General features: G+C 45.1%; 1 protein-coding gene and 1 long non-coding RNA gene across 2 annotated transcripts; both read left to right on the top strand.

Annotated features, from left to right (window-relative positions):
* Window positions 1–3,146: 3,146 nt before the first annotated feature.
* LOC144674245 (uncharacterized) lies at window positions 3,147–8,980 on the top strand. The gene is made up of 4 exons (XR_013574494.1): window positions 3,147–3,196; window positions 3,805–3,920; window positions 7,488–7,590; window positions 8,960–8,980. It is a non-coding gene; the product is annotated as an uncharacterized LOC144674245 (long non-coding RNA).
* Window positions 8,981–9,463: 483 nt separating this feature from the next.
* Window positions 9,464–17,722, top strand: LOC144674248 (uncharacterized). Its single transcript, XM_078535681.1, has 5 exons — window positions 9,464–9,475; window positions 9,594–9,680; window positions 9,801–10,276; window positions 15,728–15,908; window positions 17,086–17,722. Exons 1-5 carry the CDS (start codon window positions 9,464–9,466, stop codon window positions 17,587–17,589), a joined length of 1,260 nt encoding a protein of 419 aa, XP_078391807.1. The 3' UTR covers window positions 17,590–17,722.
* The last annotated feature ends 2,243 nt before the right edge of the window (window positions 17,723–19,965 follow it).

The raw sequence follows: 19,965 nt of genomic DNA, 5'->3' as shown, positions 1-19,965 counted from the left end.
GAAGACCAGAAATAGGAGCAGCAGGAGAACGTATGGCCACTACACCATTAAATGCTCTTCCTCCTTAACTCCACTTCTCCTCCCTATCTCCAAACCATTGATTCCCCAGTATCTAAACGTTCATGGATTTGCATCTGGAATATATTCAAGACAGAGAATAATTTGCAAGTGCTCCTGATCACTGCTCGGCAATCATATTAACTGAACTTTAGTCTGGCCTAGTGTCACAGCACTGAAATCTTGTCTTTCTCTGACATGTTATTCTTAATGTCATAATTGACAGATTAAGAGTAAAACAGCCACCGTTTCACTGTAAGGAGAAGAGACAACTTTGTAATTACTCCAGTCTGGCTCATTAGATCTGGTTATTCCATCCCATTTTATATTCATCTCATGGGAAAATGAGTAAAATACTGAAACATACGCGCTTTTGGGGACAATGGTGAGTTTGCTGCTCAGATTAGCTTAGGTCTCCATATTATAAGATAGAACTAAAAGGACTGGAGAAGATGCAAGAAAAAAATACTAGAATGATGCCAGAACTGGCAGGTGACACCCATTAAGAAAGACGGGACAGGCTGTAAATGTTTTCTCTAGAAAAGAGAATGAAGGATGACCTGATCCTTTAAGACTATGAAAGGGTTTGACAGGGTAGACAAGTGGCAGATGTTTCCACTTGCAGACAGAATGAGAATAAATATCATTTAGTCGCTAATAAATTTAATATGCAATTCCAGAGCAACATTTTAAACCAGAGATTAAAAACAGAAAACATTGGAAATACTCAGCAGATCTGTGGATGGAAACAGAAGATTAATATTTAAATCTGTGCACAGATGCAGTCCAGTTCTGATGAAAGATCATGGGCCTGAAATGTAAACTGTTTCTCTCTTCACAAATGCTACCAGAATTGCTGAGTATTTCCAAAATTTTCTGTTTTTAATTAAGATTTGAAGCATCCACAGTATTTTGCTTTTCTTTAACTGGAAAATGCTGAAATGAACTCCATGTGACATCAAGAAAGAGCTAAAGACACTGGATACTGCAAAGGCTATGGGCCCAAACAATATTCCAGCAATAGTACTAAAGACTTGTGCTCCAGAACGTTCCACGTCCCTAGCCAAGCTGTTCCAGTACAGCTACAACACTGGCATCCATCTGGCAATGAGGAAAATTCCCCAGGTATTTCCTGTACACAAAATGCCGGACAAATCGAACCCATCCAATTACTGCCCCATCAGTCTCCGGCCCCAATAATCTGGTCATTGACGCCCAGTTTGGGTTCCGCCAGGGCCACTCAGCTCCTGACCACATTACAGCCCTGGTTCAATCAATGCCAAAAGAGCTGAACTCCTGAGGTGAGGTGAGAGTGACTGCCCTTGACAGCACGGCCGCATTTGACCGAGTGTGGTATTAGGTAGCCCTGGTGAAACTGGAGTCAATGGGAATCAGGGAAACCTCTCTGCTGGTTGGAGGCATACCTAGCACAAAGGAAGATGGTTATGGTTGTTGGAGGTCAGTCATCTTAGCTCCAGGACATCACTGCCGATTAGGCCTCGGACACTACCTCAATTGCTACATCAATGACCTTCCTTCCATCACAAGGTCAGAAATGGGGAGGTTCACTGATGACTGCACAGTGTTCAGCATCATTTGCGACTCCTCAGATATTGAAGCAGTCAATGTTCAAATGGAGAAAGACCTGGACAATATCCAAGCTTGACTGACAAGTGGGAAGTAACATTTGCAACACAAGTGCTAGGCAATTACCATCTCCAACAAGAGAGAATCTAACCATCACCCCTTTACATTCAATGGCATTACCATTGCTGAATCCCCCACTATCAACATCCTGGGGGTTACCATTGACCAGGAACTGAACAAGATTAGCCATATAAATACTGTGGCTACAAGAGCAGGTCAGAGGCTAGGAATCCTGTGGCAATAACTCACCTCCTGACTTCATCATCTACAAGACACAAGTCAGGAGTGTGATGGAATACTCTCCACTTGCCTGGATTAGTGCAGCTCCCACAACACTCAAGAAGCTCAACGCCATCCAGGACAAAGCAGCCCACTTGACTGGCACCCCATCCACAAACATTCACTCCCTCCACCACTGACGCACAGTAGCAGAAGTGTGTACCATCTACAAGATGCACTGCAAGAACTCACCTTAGACAGCACCTTCTAAACCCAAGACCACTACCATCTAAAAGGGCAAGGACAGCAGATCCCTGGGAAACACCACCACCTGGAACTTCCCATCCAAGCCACTCACCATCCTGACTTGGAAATATACTGCCGTTCCTTTGCTGTCGCTGGGTCAAAATCCTGGAACTCCCTCCATAACAGCACTGTGGGTGTACCTACACCACATGGACTGCAGTGGTTCAAGAAGCTAGATTACCACCACCTTCTCAAGGGCAATTAGGGATGGACAATAAATGCTGGCCTAGCCAGCGACGCCCACATCCCTTGAATGAATTTTAAAAAAGATTGTGAAACTAACCACCAGAAGGATTTGTGATTCCCGCCTGAGCTGGAAATTCTTAGATAAAACCTCACCGTGCAAAGATAATTTGAAAGCTGAATGTGGAAAAGGATTTACTCAGTCATCCCACTTACTGACGCAACAGCACGTTCACATTTGAGGGAGGAGAATCAGACTCATTGTGTGTGCAAAGGCATTCACTCAATTTGCCCCCTGGTTAACACTCCAACTTTAGAAACCCAACACTTTTGATCTACGACTAGTCCATTCTTATTCGGGAGGGATAGTTTAACCCTTATGTCTATGGAAAAAAAATCACTTGTTCACCCCACCTACTGAGACTCCAGTGAGTCCACATCTAACTGTAGGGGTTTGTTCTGCTGTTAATCACACCCAGGACAGAACTATGGTGGAAGACACGTGCTCTTTAGTTGCTGTATCAATTGATTTAGTAAATTTGTAACTTGGACAAATGGCTCCAATTGTAATCGGAATTCTGATCGCAAATCACAATGTTCTACTAAAAAAAATGTATGATCACAATGGCGTCGCTCTGACCCAGCATTCACTGCGGGTAAGAATGTGCCCTATCCACACGACCGGCGTGCCTCGCGCAGGCGCAGTTTCCCGCTGAGAGTAGAGCATGCGCAGTGCAGACTGTCAATGGCGCTGCAAGGAACGGGGAAGAAACAATCGAGTGCAGTTGAGTAATGGAGTCGGTGGGTGAGCAGGGAGGATTAGAGCCAGCAGAATGGGCGGGGGGGCTTCATAAATACTACGCGGAGGCTTCGAACCCCGAGTAAAAAGTTACCGGTCCCGCATTAGCACCGAAAGGTCTATGAGCTGCGGGGCGCCTTCCGTTCACAGGCCCGGTACAGCAGGGCGCATGCGCTGTGATCCTGGATTAGGAGACAGGCAAAGAGTGGGTTGCCATCTTCCAGGATTGGACTGGAGTTTCCAGGAGCTGAAGCTCAATCTCCAGGACATTGCTGTGTGCAGCACTGGAGAAATATCTTAAGGGCATTAAAAAGATTGTTTTAATTTGTAATTTTCTTTGAATGTTTCTCTTTATTAAAATATTGAAAGTGGGACAAATCATCATCCAATTGCGTCACGAGACATTTTGCTTTCCAATTGGCCTGAGAAGGCAGTGTGTCACAAGGAAGGATGTGTTGGCCGACTCATGGCTGGAGCATAGGGACAAGTCATGTGATGGAACCTCCATTTAATCAGAGTTGGCAACCCTAGAGGAGAGAATATTGTGAATTTCTGTCCTAGACTGACAGTGATGGTTTCTGTAAACTTTACAGGGCACTGGAATTGGAGGATTGATAGACGGGAAACTCAAACCAAACATCACAACAAGATCTGACAGATTCACTCGATTCATCAGAAACTGAATATCAGCAGCATCTGAATGTGGAAGGTTTGTCTGTTCTGTTTGTGGGAGAAAATTTCAGATATCAATGTGACTGGAAAAACACCAGGAGGGAGTGTAGCACAGTTTTACCTGAGTGATATCCAAACTCCAAGGGTTAAATTACAGAAGAAGATTACACAAAAGAGTCATTATGGCACAGAGGAAGCCATTTAGCCCATTGAGTCCATGCCAGTTTTCTGGAGCAATCCAGTCGTCCCATTCCCCTGCCCCTGCTCTATCCCCATATCCTTGCAGGTTTATTTCCCTCGCGTGTCTGTCCAATTTCCTTTTGAGATCATTCATCATATCCGTTTCCACCTCCTTTCGTAGGCAGTAAACTCCAGGTCATTACCACTCACTGTGTAACAACATTCTTCATCACATTTCCCGTACCTTTTACCCAAAGCCTTAAATCTGTGTCCCCGAGTCCTTGTACAATCAGCTGATGGGAACAGCTTTTCTTTGTCCACCTTATCTAAACCTGCCAGAACCTTGTGCACCTCAATCAAATCCCACCTCAACCTCCTTTGCAGGAACTATTCTGGTAAACCTCCTCTGCACCTTCTCAAGGACCTTCACATCCTTGCTAACGTCTGGTGACCAGAAGATACTCAAATTGGAGCCTAACCAGTGCTTTGTAAAGATTCAGCATAGCTTCCTGTTTTTGTTCTCAATGTCACTATTTATGTAGCTCAAGATCCAATCGGCTTTGCTAACTTCTCTCTTAATACATCCTGTCACCTTCAGAGATCAAAGCACATGAACCCCGGGTCCCTCTGTCCATGCACACTCTTTAGAACTGAGCCATGAATTATATCTTCCCTCTCCCTATTCCTTCTGCTAAAATCCAGCACCGCACCTCACTATGAGCATTGTAATCCCGGAAACCCGGGAATTTAGAAGATGAAGAGGTGATTTGATCAAAGTTTTTGGGATATTAATTGGAACTGACCGGGTTGATAGAGAGAAACTATATTCACTGGTTGGGGAATCTAGGACCAGTGGGCGGAGACTAAACATAGAATCAGGTTCCAGCACCTTTTCAGGTAGAGCGTTCCTGATCCTGACAACTCTCTGTTGGTGCAGAAACTACTGAACTCGATGCTGAGTCTGGAAGGTTGTAAAGTGACGAATCGAAAGATGAGCTGCTGTTCCTCAAACTCCCCTTGAGCTTCATTGGAACAGTTCAGGAGGCCAAGGACACAGAGGTCAGAGTGGGAGTGGGGTGGAGAAGTTAAATGATAAGTGACCAGAACTTCAGGGTCCAGCATGCACTTAACATGGTCAAATCCTTCATAAAATCCTGGCAGTATAACATCCAATTTCCTTTTGAAATGATTAATCGTCTCCACTTCCACCACCCTCGTGGGCTGAGTTCCAGGTTATTATTGTAGAAACATGCTCTCAGAGGCTTTTTAGTCAAACAAATTAAGCTTTATTTAGACAAGAGCTTGTGTGGCTGCTTGTATCCAGCCAGCCCCTCCTGCAACCACTTCCTAGGAAACTCCTCCCCTAGAATTTATACCCCCGCACTAGCTACACATTGGTTGAACAAATCACGTGACCCTACTTGCTGTGAAAAACGTTCTTCCTCATATCCCCTCTTGCATCTCTTGCCAAAAACCTGTATCCTTGTACCATCAGCTAATGGAAAAGGATTTCCTTTGTCTATCTTATTCTAAACCTTTCATAATCTTGTACACCGCTATCAAATCTCCCCTCAATCCCCCAGCTCCAAAGAGAACAACCCCAGCTTCTCCAGCCAAACCTTGTAGCTAAAATCCCTCATCCCTCGAACCATTCTGGTAAATCTCCTCTGCACCTTATCAAGGCCCCTCACATTCTTCCTAAAGACTGGGGACCAGAACTGGATGCAATATTCTAGTTGTGACCTAACCAAAACTCTATAACATAAGAACTAGGAGCAGGAATAGGCAATTCGGCCCCTCGAGCCTGCCCAGCCATTCAATACGATCACGGCTGATCTCATTTCGGCCTCAACTCCAATTTCTCGCCTTCTCCCCATAACCTTTCAACCCATTACTAATTAAAAATCTATCTCCTCAAAATTATTCAGTGTCCCGGTATCCCCTGCACTCTGGAATAGTGAATTCCATAGATTCACGACCCTTTGAGAAAAGTAATTCCTCCTCATCTCTGATTTAAATCTACCACACCTTAGCCTCAAACTATGGCCTCTTTTTCTAGAATGCCCCACAAGGGGAAACATCCGCTCCACGTCTACTTTGTCTATCCCCTTTAGCATCTTATATACCTCAATTAGATCTCCTCTCATCCTTCTAAACTCTAGCGAGTATAGGCCTAAACTGCTCAATCTCTCCTCATAAGACAAGCCCCGCATCTCTGGAATCAATCTAGTGAACCTCCTCCGAACCGCTTCCAGTGCAACTAAATCCTTCCTCAAGTAAGGGGACCAAAACTGTGCACAGTACTCCAGGTGCGGTCTCACCAATGCCTTGTACAGTTGCAACAACACTTCCCTATTTTTATACTCTTCCTTTTGCAAAAAATGCCAAAATTCCATTTGCCTTCCTTATAAATGCCAAAATAATGCCTCTGTTTTTATACTCAGTACCTCTATTTATGAAGCCGAAGGCCCCATATGCTTCACTGACTACCCCTCAATCTGTCCTGCCATAAGAAATTGATCCCACAAATGGTTTAATCATCACCCATACTCAGAAAGCCGATATAATGATACAAGATTTAAAATAATTCCTGTAATATTTGCCCTGAACCCCAATACACCCGTCCCCAAGGTTATATCATCCCATCTTCAAGCACCTTGATGTTCAGATGATAAGGGAATTATCCGGGGATTTCAGAAGTCAGAACGCAGGGAGAGAGATGGGTGGACTATGACCACCAGTAGCCAAGACCCCGGCGTTAAGGCAGTTTTGCAAAACTCTGCAATCGTTCCTGTGATAGTGACACCAGTAAAAAGGGTGGAGGGAAGAGAGGGATCAGTGACTGGGCTGGAATAGGGGCCACGGCTGGCACGGCCGCTGGGAAGCACTTAGATATGGAGAATATGTGGGAACAGGACGAGGCTGTGAGGCAGCAATGGACAGGAATCTTCAGTAAAAGAAATAAAAGGCAGAGAGATGAAATCCTGGAACAACAAGAAGGAGTGAAATCCAGAAAAGAGATGGTGGACGGACTGATCGAGAGAAAGGGAACGGTCAGTAAGATCATTCAGCAGAATAAGATTGAGGTGAAAAGTCAGAACATGTCTAAAGCTGTTCCCTGTGTGATGTAAAGAGGGTTTTTATTGGATCAGATACAACAAGGCCAGGAGGACATTGAAAAACAATACATAGTCCAACATTAGACAGTCCAAAGGGCCTGGAGAGGGAGGGTTAATAAACCTCGGGAGTCACAGGGCCGGGAGGATATTGAGAAACAATAGAGAGCCCAAAGGGTCTGGAAGGGGAGGGTTAATAATCCCAGGGAGTCACAGGCTGCACAAACTTCGAGTGTGAGCCCAGGCCCATTTTAAAACAGTGAACAAATAAATCCCTGATTTTACTGAGACTCTTTTCCATGTCCCAGCTCCTGTAAATACTGACTGGAAAGGGAACAGAATCTCAGGAGGCTCCACTCAGCTGGCTGCTCATGAGGAAGTGATCTCCGATCAGATTAATGTGCTTCTGCTGTGAGTATTTAATAAAGTGTCTGAACCTCTCATTGTGCTTCCTGTCCAATATCCCCCTCATTCATGGATCTTCTGTTTTACCAACTGGGGGAAAAAAAATTGCCTAAGGCAAAAGCAAAAAACTGCGCATGCTGGAAATCTGAAACAAAAACAGAAATTGCTGGAAAAGCTCAACAGGTCTAACAGCATCTGTGGAGAGACAAACAGAGTTAACGTTTCGAGTCCATATGACCCTTCTTCAGAGCTGGTGTTGAAAAAAATTGTCTGTTCGCTGATTGGCCTCAATGGTGGCAGGATTACTCAGAATGCCTCATGGGTCAGAAAGCCCCCTATCGATGAGAACAGGAACCCAGAGCGACTGCGTGGGGGCCGGGCTGTGCTCAGAGCATGCTCAGTGCGGCTGGTGGAGACGGACTGGGGTGGAACAGGCAGCTGAGGAGGCTGGAGGAGATTGTGGATGCACGGGAGGAATTGGAGCCAGGGGTGGGTCAGAATTAGATGATCTCAGATAATCCTGGAAGGCTGAAGGGCTGGAGACGACCACGACCGTCAGGGAACACAGGGGATGATGGTGAACAAGACTTGGTACAAGTAAGGACATGAGCTGCTGAGTTTTGGGTGACCTCCAGTTTCTATGGAGTTGAATCTGGGAGGCCGACAAGAAGCACAGTCAAATCGTTCAGTTTAGAGGGAACAAAGGAATGGATGAGTTTCAGCAGCAGATGAACTGAGGCAGGAACACAGTTGGGCGATTTTACTGAGGTGGAAATGGCTGGTTTTAGTGATTTGTAGTCAGAAGCTCAGCTTGGGCTAAAATATGACAACAAGATTGTGAACAGTCTAGTTCAGCCTCAGAGAGCTGCAAGAGGGATGGAGTCAGTGGTTAGGGAGTGGAGTTTGTAGCAGGGACTGAAAACAATGGCTTTCATCTTCCCAACATTTAAATGGAGGAAATTTCTGCTCATCCAGTACTGCATGTCAGACAAGTCAGGACAGTGTGTGAGCTGGAGGTGATGGTGTTCATTGACACCTGTTACCTTCGTCCTTCTAGGTCGTGGGACGTTGAGGGCTTGGGATATTCTGCCAAAGTTCTGGTTGAGCTGAAGATGTATTAAACACATCTTCACCCCCTGCATCTCCCACCTCTCTCTTTCCTCCCATGGAGGCAGAGTCTTGTGTAGACCCAGACCAGGTGACAGGTTCCATTCCCTGAAGGACATTAGTGAACCAGTTGGGTTTTTATGACAATCCAGCATTATGGTCACTTTTGCCTCGTGCCAGCCCCACAAATTACCAGATTCATTCAGCTCAACCTGCCTTTGTGATTTTGTGGGTTCTCTCTCACTCCCTTTTTTCTGTTTTAAATCAGTTTCACAGGGGATTAGAAGGAGGGGATTTGCAGTCAGGAAACAGAAACAAAACATCACAGCAGAATCTGACAGTCGCCCGATTTATCGTAACCTGAATATCATTTGATTTTGAACGTGGAAGGAAAAAGCACCATTCACAGTGGAGAGAAATCGTACACGTGTCCTGTGTGTGGACGAGGTTTCAACCGATCATCTGGCCTGTCAAGACACAAGCACAGCCACATCCGGGAGAAACCATGGAAATGTGGGGACTGTGGGAAGAGATTCAGATTCCCATCTGAGCTGGAAGGGCATCGGCGCAGTCACACTGGGGAGAGGTCGTTCACCTGCTCAAATTGTGGGAAGGGATTTACTCTTTCAGCCCACCTGCTGAGCCACCAGCGAGTTCACAGTGAAGAGAGACCTTTTAAATGCCCAGACTGCAGGAAGTGCTATAAAAGTTCCTGAGAGCTGATGTCCCATCAATGTGTTCACACTGACAAGAGACCATTTAAGTGCTCTAAATGCGGGACTGGGTTCAGGGGATCATCCCAACTCACTGTACACCAGCGAATTCACACTGGGGAGAGGCCATTCATCTGTCTCCAGTGTGGGAATGGATTCACTCAGTCATCCCACCTGCTGAGACACCAGCAAGTTCACACGGGGGAAAGACTGTTCACCTGCTCTGAGTGTGGGAAGGGATTCACTGAGTCACACAGCCTGCTAACACACCAGCAAGTTCACACTGGGGAGAGGCCATTCACCTGCCCCCAGTGTGGGAAGGGATTCACTCAGTTATCTAGCCTCCTGAGACACCAGCAAATTCACACTGGGGAGAGGCCATTCATCTGCCCTCAGTGTGGGAAGAGATTCACTACCTCATCCCACCTGCTGAGACACCAGCGAGTTCACACTGGGGAGAAGCCATTCACCTGCCCCCAGTGTGGGAAGGGATTCACTCAGTTATCCACCCTGCTGAGACACCAGCAAATTCACACTGGGGAGAGGCCATTCATCTGCCCTCAGTGTGGGAAGAGATTCACTACCTCATCCAACCTGCTGGCACACCAACGAATTCACACTGGGGAGAAGCCATTCACCTGCCCCCAGTGTGGGAAGGCATTTAGTCATTCACCCCACCTGCTGACACACCAACGAGTTCACACTGGGGAGAAGCCATTCACCTGCCCCCATTGTGGGAAGGGATTCACTACCTCATCCAACCTGCTGGCACACCAGCGAGTTCACACTGGGGAGAGACCATTCACTTGCCTCCAGTGTGGGAAGGGATTCACTACCTCATCCAACCTGCTGAGACACCAGCAAGTTCACAAGTAACTAAAGTGCTGGGAATTTGCTATTAATCACATCCAGGACTGAACCATGTTCCCTGGGATCTGTTTCTGCTGATGTTAATAAACTACAGACCACTTAGAGGGGCTAATATTCTGGATAAATGTCACATAAATTAGTTTTGTGCTAAAGACACAATGTGTTGAATCTTTTTAATATCTCTAACACAAGTTACTTCATTTTGAAGTGCTCTCCCTCTCCCCTAGCCTCCATCCTCACCCCCAGCAACCGGTGTGAGGATCTCATGGAGCTCCTTTGTCACTAAGATTGAGATAATCCGATCAGCTGCCTCTGCTGCTTCCCTCCCTTCCACTCGCCCTCCCTAAAGTTCCCCATTACCCGAGCCTTGAACTCTCATCTTTCTGTAGTTTCTCTCCCATCTCCCCTCAGGCCCTCTCAGAGCTCATCTTGTCCATGAAACCCACCTCCTTCATCAACCCTGTTGCAACTAAACTACTGATCACTCAACTTCCCCATGTTCACTGACTATGATAACAGTTTTCTCTCTCAGGTACTGTCCCTCTCTCCTTCAAATCTGCCATCATTATACCCTTCTCAAAAAACAAATCTTTGTCCCCACTGTCTTTCCAAACTACTGCCCCATCTCCAGTCTCTCTTTCCTCTCCAAAGTCCTTGTTGTTACCTCCCAAATCCCTGCCCATCTTTCCCAGAACTCCATGTCTGAATCCCTCCAATCATGTTTTTGCCCCTGTCACAGTACTGAAACAGCTCTTATCCAAGTCACAAATGACATCCTATGTGACTGTGACTAAGATAAACTCTCCCTTCTCGTCCTCGACCTGTCTGCAGCCTTTGACAAGGTTGACCACATCATTCTGCACCTTCGCCTCTCCCCTGTCGTCCAGCTGGGTGGGGCTGCTCTCTCCTAGTTCCATTCTTCTCTATCTAATCATCGCCAGAGAATCACTTGCAATGTCTTCCCTTTCCACTCACAGAGTCACCTCTGGTGTCCCCAAAGGATCCAGACTTGGTCTCCTCTTATTTTTCATTAACCTGTTCCAAACAGTGACATCATCTGAAAACACTGTCACTTATCACATTTACACTGACAGCTCCCAGCTCTGCTTCACCACCACCTCTCTCGGCTTCTCCACTCTTGGTAAATTATCAGACTGTTTGGCGGATGTGCAGAAAATTTCCTCCAATTAAATATTGGGAAGACTGAAGTCATTGTTTGAATGGTTGTTAGAAGCAAATTCAGTCGTAACTTTCAAAAGTGATTTGGATTTTAAATTAATACGGAAAGATTTGGAAGGCAATCGGAAAAGAGCAGGGGAGTGGGACAGATTGGTAACGTTTTCAGGCACAGTGGGCTGAATGGCCACCATCCATGCTCTATGATTCTATCATATGTTTATTATGAATCATTATATTATTATAGATGATAGAATCTCCTAATAGTACAGCAGAGAAGGAGGCCGGTTGGCCTATCAAATCTGTGCTGACAAATTCGACGAGCTATCCAGTTAGTCCCACTCCCCCATTCTTTACTCATCCCTGCATCATTTCTCCTTCAAATATTTATCCAGTTCCTTTTTGAAGTTTACTCTTGAACCTGTATCCATCAGATAGTGAATTCCAAATTCTCACCAGTTGTTGCTGAAAAGGTTTCATCGTGATGCTAGCGTAAAAGCAAAATATTGCGGATGCTGGATATCTGAAATAAGAACAGAAAATACTGGGAAAACTCAGCAGGTCTGACACCACCTGTGGAGAGAGAAACAGAGTTAACATTTCAATTCCGTATGACTCCCCTTCATTGCACAATACCAAATCTAGGATAGCCTGTTCCCTAATCAGTTCCTCGACATTCTGGCCTAAATACTATCTTGTACATTCCAGGAATTCATCTGCCAGAGTATTTTTGCTAATTTGGCTTGCCCAGTCTATATGCAGCTTAAAGTCACCCATGATTACCGTAGCACCCTTGTTACATACATCTCTAATTTCCTGTTTAACACTGTCACCTACCTTATCGCTACTGTTTGGAGGCTGATAGACAACCCCCACGAATGTTTCCTGCCCTTTGTTTCTTCTTAGCTCCACCCAGACAGATTCTAGGTCTAGATTTTCTAAGCCAATATCCTCTCTCACTACTGCACCAATTTCATCCTTAACTAACAATGTCACACCACCTCCTTTTCCTTTTTGCCTGTCTGTCCTAAATATCGAGTACCCTTGGATATTCAGTTCCCAGCCTTGGTCACCCTGCAGCCATGTCTCCATAATCACAATCATATTGTACCCGTTCACATCTATTTGCACTGTTAATTCATCTACCTTATTGCAAATGCTCCATGCATCCATATACAGTGCCTTTCGACTTGTCTTTTTAACATTTTTTATACATCTCTTTTTGTACTATGGTCCTATTTGCTGCTAGCCCTTGTTTCCTCTGCCTTCCACTTTTGCTTTCTACTTTTCTATCTTTCATTCCTATCTTTGTTTCCCTCTCTTGTGTCTCCTCACTCAGTTTCCCTTTCCCTTGCCAGTCTAGTTTAAACCCTCCCCCACATTACTAGCAAATACCACTGCGAGGATACTGGTCCTGCAACCCATCCAGCTTTTACATGTCCCATCATCCCCAGAGTCAGTCCCCATGCCTCAGGAATCTAAATCCCTCCCTCCTACACCATCTCTCCAGCCATGTATTCATCTGGTTTATTCTCCAACTCCTGATCTCACTAGCACATGGTACTGGGAGTAATCCTGTGATTACTACCTTTGAGGTCCTGTTTTTTAATTTATTTCCTAGCTCCCTATATTCTGCTTTCAGGCCCTCATCCCTCTTTTTACTTATGTTGTTGGTACCGATATGGACCATGACCTCTGCCTAATCTATGATATAGTAATATATCATATATTAACTATATATATATAATATTTTTTAAAGTTCATTCACGGGATGTGGGCTTCACTGGCTGGGCCAGCATTTATTCCCCATAGCTAGTTGCCCTTGAGAAGGTGGTGGTGAGCTGCCTTCTTGAACCACTGCAGGTACACCCACAGTGCTGTTAAGAAGGGAGCTCCAGGATTTTGATCCAGCAACTGAAGGAATGGCGATATATTTCCAAGTCAGGATGGTGAGTGGTTTGGAGGGGAACTTCCAGGGGGTGGTGTTCCCATCTATCTGCTGCCCTTGTCCTTCGAGATGGCTGCGGTCGTGGGTTTGGAAGGTGCTGTCAAAGGAGCCTTGGTGAGTTCCTGCAGTGCATCTTGTAGATGGTACACACAGCTGCTACTGTTTGTCGGTGGTGGAGGGAGTGAATGTTTGTGGATGGGTGCCAATCAAGCGGATGCCCTGGATGGTGTCAAGCTTCTTGAGTGTTGTTGGAGCTGCACTCATCCAGGCAAGTGGAGAATATTCCATCACACTCCTGTCTTGTGCTTTGCAGATGGTGGACAGGTTTTGGAGAGTCAGGAGGTGAGTTACTTGCGGCAGGATCTCCAGCCTCTGACCTGCTCTTGGAGCCATAGTATTTACATGGCTGGTCCAGTTCTGTTTCTGCTCAATGGTAACACCCAGGATATTGATAGTGGGGGACTCAGTGAAGGTAATGCCACTGAATGTCAAGGGGTGATGGGTAGATTCTTACTTGTTGGAGATGGTCATTGCCTGGCACTTGTGTCTTGCGAACGTTACTTGCCACCTGTCAGTACAAGCCTGGATATTGTCCAGATCTTGCTGCATTTAGACATGCACTGCTTCAGTAGCTGAGGAGTCGCGAATGGTGCTGAACATTGTGCAATCACCAGTGAACATCCCCATTTCTGACCATATGATGGGAGGAAGGACATTGATGAAACAGCCTGAAGATGGTTGGGTCTAGGACACTACCCTGAGGAATTCCTGCCATGATGTCGTAGAAATGAGATGATTGACCCCCAACAGCCACAACCATCTTCCTTTGTGCTAGGTATGAATGCAACCAGTGTAGAGTTTCCCCCCTTATTCCCATTGACTCCAGTGTTGCCAGGGCTCCTTGATGCCACACTTGGTCAAATGCTGCCTGGATGTCAAGGGCAGTCACTCTCAACGCACCTCAGGAGTGCAGCTCTTTTGTCCATGTTTGAACCACGGCTGTAATGAGGTCAGGGGCTGAGTGACCCTGGCGGAACCCACGCTTAGCATTAGTGAGCAGGTTATTTCTTAGCAAGTGCTACTTGATACAGAAACAGGCCCAATCTCAATGTGGTGATGAACATTTTCATTCACCAATTAAGCTTTGAGCGACACTGTTACAATCGATAATTTTCCATGTGCCAGAATGTGCCCCATCAATGACTACAGGAGCGTGGTGTGATTACTCAGCACTCGGTTGCACTCTGAGCATGTGCAGTACAAGTGATGGACGTGGAACATGCTGATCAGGAGCTGGTTGGAGATGACACTGAATTACAGAAAATATCAAGTCCAGAAACAGTGAATTCTGTTCAACTGACCTGTGCTGGTGTTTATGTTTCGCACAAGATACATTCCATTTCGTCTATCTCATGTCTGCTTTTCAGCATATCTTTCCTTACAGAGATACCAGCACTGAATTAAAAGCAAAATACTATGGGAACTGGAAATCTGAAATAAAAACGGAAAGTGATGGAAAAACTCAGCAGGTTGTTTCCACCAGTTTGTACCAGTCTTGATCTTTGTAAATTTCAACATCGACCTTTTTCCAATCTGCAATTGGAGGTGGAGGTGGGGGTGAATTGCACAGATTGCATCATGGAGGAAGGCCCAGACATTCTGGTATGTACATACTTTAAGTACCTATTGTGTGTATTGCGCTGTCATGAAAATATAATGCATTTCATCATATTGATGTGATACATTGTAAAGGTAGGTTAATTTTGGGGTTTGGACTAGTTTCTCTGTGTGGATTTGTTTGGGGGAGGGGATTTAATGGAATTGGAGACAGCTGGTCTGGAGCTTTTGAATGATCAAAAGGGAAGCTAGGTTTGAAATGCTAAATACATAAACCTGGCTGAAGTTTTAGAATGCGAGGTGCAAGGACCAATTGCATTTTTAGATATATTAGATTAGTTTGAACTTCAAAGAGACGATAAGATGTTACATCTAGCCATAGGAAGCTAAGTAAAACAGTGTTTATTTTTCCCAAAGGTTACTGTTAATATAAGTACTATGAAAGATTTATGATATAAGAAAAGTAAATTTGCAGACATATTGGGACATTGGAATTTACATTAAGAGAGAAACATGTATGAAGGAGAGGGAAGGCATTCTGAGATCTAACACAAGTATGAAAAGCCTCCAGCCTCTATGCATTAAGTTGCTGTCTGCAGGAACTGAAGCTAAGAAAACTCACTTTGAATATCATTCACGCATCTCAAGATAAAATACAAATTGCAAAACAGTACTGGCAGCTGTTTCAGGTTTTGTTCTGTGACTTGAGCAGCTCAGCATTTACCATCCACTGTGCCAACAGCGCCCCGGGTCCCGATCTCGATTGGGAAGCCGATGCATTGAATTTTGTGTTCCCAAGTCAAGCTATCAATGGCGGATTATTTACCCAGAACAAACCGCGTTGCAGAAAGTCCCCTATCAATGACTACAGGAGTCCAGTGCGCAGGTGCACTGTGGGTGTGTGCTCTGAGCATGCTCAGTGTCAGTCATGGTGACAGAGTGAGGAGGAGCGGACGGTTCGGGAGGCGGGAGGAGATTGTGAGCACAGGGTAGGAATGGAAACCGCGGCTGGACTGGGAACTGGATCAACTCCTGGGGTAGGCCCCAGGCCCCGTGTTTACCCCGCGGTGACAGGCCCGGGGGGAGGGAGCGATGGAGCCGGCGGCTGGACGGGGAGGATTTGGAAACACTTTGTGGATCCGCAAACCCTGAGGAATAATTGTCAGCTCCTGGTTTGCAGCTGCGGGGCTTCTCCCTCCCGGGAACAGGCCCAGGTTAACGGCCGCCATCCTGGGTCAGCGAGTGGAGGATGGTTCACATCAGAGGATGGGGGAGGGGGGACAATAAATAAGAGGTTACACTTTGGGCTCAAATCAATGAGGATCTGATCTGTGTTTGGGAAACTGTTAACAAATGGCCCCTTGTAAAACATGATCTCCAGTTGTAGAATTTAATCAAAGGATACAGAGAATTATCCAACACTTTATTTAGATTTCAGCCCAGGGAAGAGGGAGAGTGTGTGGGACGGGGATTTGCAGCTTTGGGGGAACAAGAGAGGAAAAAATGTTCCATAGGAACTAAAATTAACTGTTCTTAATTTCTATGCCGTGCTTACAATGAGGACTTTTGAAATTTCTGCTTACAGGGGCATCAGAAGGGAGAATTTATAGACTGGTAACTCAAACAAAACATCACATCAAGATCTAACAGAGTCACTTGATTCATCAGGAGCAGAATATCACCAGCCTTTGAATGTGGAAGGAGAAATGTTTGCCTGTTCTGACTGTAGAAAAAAAAAATCACTCATCTATATGACTGGAAAAGCACTGAGACACATTCACACCGGTGAGAGTGTTCCAGTGCACTGACTGTGCAAAGAGCTTTAGCTAGTTACACAACCTGAAAAAAAAATTACAGCATTTACAGTGGGATGTTGTGAATTCCACGTACACATGTTTTCTGTGTGTGTGTGTGTGTCTGTGTGTGTGTGGACAAGCATTCAACTGATCATCCAATCTGGAGAGACACAAGGGCACCGGCACCACGGAGAAACCGTGGAAATGTGGGGGCTGTGGAACTGGATTCATTTCCCCATCCCAGCTGGAAATTCATTTACGTATTCACACTGGGGAGAGGCCGTTCACCTGCACCGATTGTGGGAAGGGTTTCAAGCAGTTATCAAATCTTCTGACACACCAGCGTGCTCACAGTGGCGTGAGGCCGTTCAGCTGTTCCGTGTGTGGGAAGGGATTCATGAGTTCATCTAACCTGGGGACCCACCAGCGAGTTCAGACTGGGGAGAGGCCGTTCACCTGCTCTGTGTGTGGGAAAGGCTTCACTCAGTCATCTGCTCTGCTGACACATCAACTTGTTCACAGTGATCAGAGATTGTTTAAATGCTCTGACTGTGAGAAGAGTTTCAAAGGACCAATAAATCTGCTGAAACACCAGCGAGTTCACACTGGGGAGAGGCCATTCACCTGCTGTGTGTGTGGGAAGAGATTCACTCGGTCGCACAACCTGCACAGACACCAGCGAGTTCACACTGGGGAGAGGCCTTTCAACTGCCCCATCTGTGGGAAGGGATTCACTTTTTCATCTAACTTGATGAGACACCAGAAGTTTCACATATGACAACAGGGGTTGGATTCTGCTGTTATTGCTGTTGTGAATCACATCCAGGTTTGAACTAGGTTCATTCTGATAACTGGGGTTGGATTTTCACTTTCTGATGGGGGTGGGAACCGGGACTTGTGCGATTTGAAAATTACTTTCCCAGTCGGAGGCACTGGATCCGCTGCCTCTGAGACAGTTTGTAATTTTCAAAGTGCCGGTGGAGGGGAGGAAACAGACAACCCACTCACCACCAATTAACGGCCCCTTAATCTCATTAAAGAACTTGTTAAGGAGCCTGTCTGGAACAGAATGGGATTTTCAGTCTTTTCTTCTGGATTCTAAATTGATTTATGGGGTACAGGTTGTTTGCAATAAATCCCCAATTGTGAATGAAATCATCAGGTTCTACTGGACTGAACATCCGGTTGGAATGAACACTTTAAATCGTCATTTTAAAAAGATTTATTAACCATTAAAATGTGGAAAGGTCACAAGTTAGAAAGATAAAAATCAAGTTTCAATTAACAGTAAGAGGAGAATGTTTAACTTTAACAATTAAACGGACTTCTCACAACATTCCTCGGTTGATCAGGCTGAAGACATGAAGTGAGGATAACCCTCCGTCATTCGATACACAGATAACATGCTAACAAAATGGCTTCTCGAAATCTTCATTTCTACACTTAAAAGATGCTGTAAGCCCACCTTAGCCAAGTTATTGGAAATGGCTAATTGGTCTGTGGTTTGTCAATAATGTGACAAAAGTTAACTCCATTGGTTTTAGCTAATTTGCCACATTGTCTTAAACATGGAACACTGCCTTCCTTTAAGCTATGTCTCTCATCTTGATGTTTTTTCAGGAGCCCATTCATTAAGACAGACTCAACAATCAAGGACAGTGTGTGTTCCCGATAGGGAGCAAGTCCAAGGCTTATCCCATTCCTTTCCCAAATGTTACAGCCTTTAATTCTCTCATAAGAAATGCTAATGGAGAAATATTGAGATAACATGAAGCGACTTCTAAGCAACTACCAATCATCTGTTGCCCATCAGTCACTGCTTCGTAATACTGTTTTGGGAAAGTTTGTTGGAAAAGGTTAAAATCATCAAAATGGCTTCTCATCTCAATGTTAGCAGAAAATTGTGTTTTGACATTGTTAGCTTATTACAATGAATATGACATGAAATGAACCTGAAAATGGTTGGGCTACACTAAAATCTAGTACCCAGGCTTACTTACAGGATGAAGTCAGACAGCTTGCTGCATGTTAGTGCACAGCTGTTGGAGTTACCATCGGTTGAAAGGAAGTTAATTTTCATCTGGTTTTTGTTTGTAGAATTTGAAGGATAGACTTGTTCTAGTTTGAGCACTGTACCTCAGAAAAGCAGCAGCAAACCCCAAAATGGCTGCCTTCTGCCTTTGCTGCTGGCATCAGACAGGAAGCTCCCTGCCCCCGGAGGCACTTGGTGCCTCGGTTTGGATGCTGAGCTCACCTTCTGCCAAAACAGCTTATTTACATTTAAAAATAGTGCTGCAAGAGCGATGCAGTTCAGGTGCAGAGTGCGGACCCGGAATTGATCCAGTGTCAGGTTCCCAACCCTCTTTGAAAATCCAGCTCTTGAGGGTTTTATTCCTCCCGATGTTAATAATCCCTGTGACAGGGCTGGAGTTTAATATTCTGGTTAAATGTCAAATAAATCACTTTGGCGTCAAACACACAGTGTGTGGAGTATTTGTTTACTCCAGGATAAGAGGAGACTAATTGAAATCCTGTTCTCGACTGTTCCATTTCTGGGCCTTTTCTCTTCTGTTAAAGAAAATTTTTTATTTCTGCAGAGCCTTTCATGACATCAGGATGTCCAAAGCATTTTACAGCCAATGAAATTCCTTTGAAGTGTAGACAATGTTGGAATGTAGGAAATACAGCAGCTAATTTATGCACAGCAAGATCCCATAGACAACAAATTAATAATACCCAGATAATCTGTTTCAGCGATGTTGATTGAGGGATTAATATTGACCAAGACTCCTGGGAGAAACCCCGGCTCTTTGAAATAGTGTCAATGGATCTCTTACACCCGTCCATTCTGTCTCAGTGCCATCTATGACAGTCTGTTTCTAACAGTGCAGTGCTCCCTCAGTGGAATGTCAGCCTGAATTTTATGCTCATCTTTCTGGATGTGGATTTGAACCCAAACCTCCTGACTCAGACATGAAAATGCACCACTGAGCCATGACTAACACATCGTCACTCTGAATTATTTCAGGACCTAGACCTTTGGTTACTCTCATGGACAAGTCCCAGCTCCCCATACCTTCCAAAGTGTCTCTCCCAGCCTTGGTAGCAAACATCTCACTTTTCTGAAAAGGAGGAAGAGAGAAAATGGGGAACT

This window comes from Cetorhinus maximus, unplaced genomic scaffold (genome assembly GCF_964194155.1).
Source record: "Cetorhinus maximus unplaced genomic scaffold, sCetMax3.hap1.1 HAP1_SCAFFOLD_598, whole genome shotgun sequence".
Taxonomy (NCBI): Eukaryota; Metazoa; Chordata; class Chondrichthyes; order Lamniformes; family Cetorhinidae; genus Cetorhinus; species Cetorhinus maximus.
The sequence above is the reverse complement of the archived record's forward strand: the minus strand, read 5'-3'. Positions and strand labels throughout refer to the sequence as shown.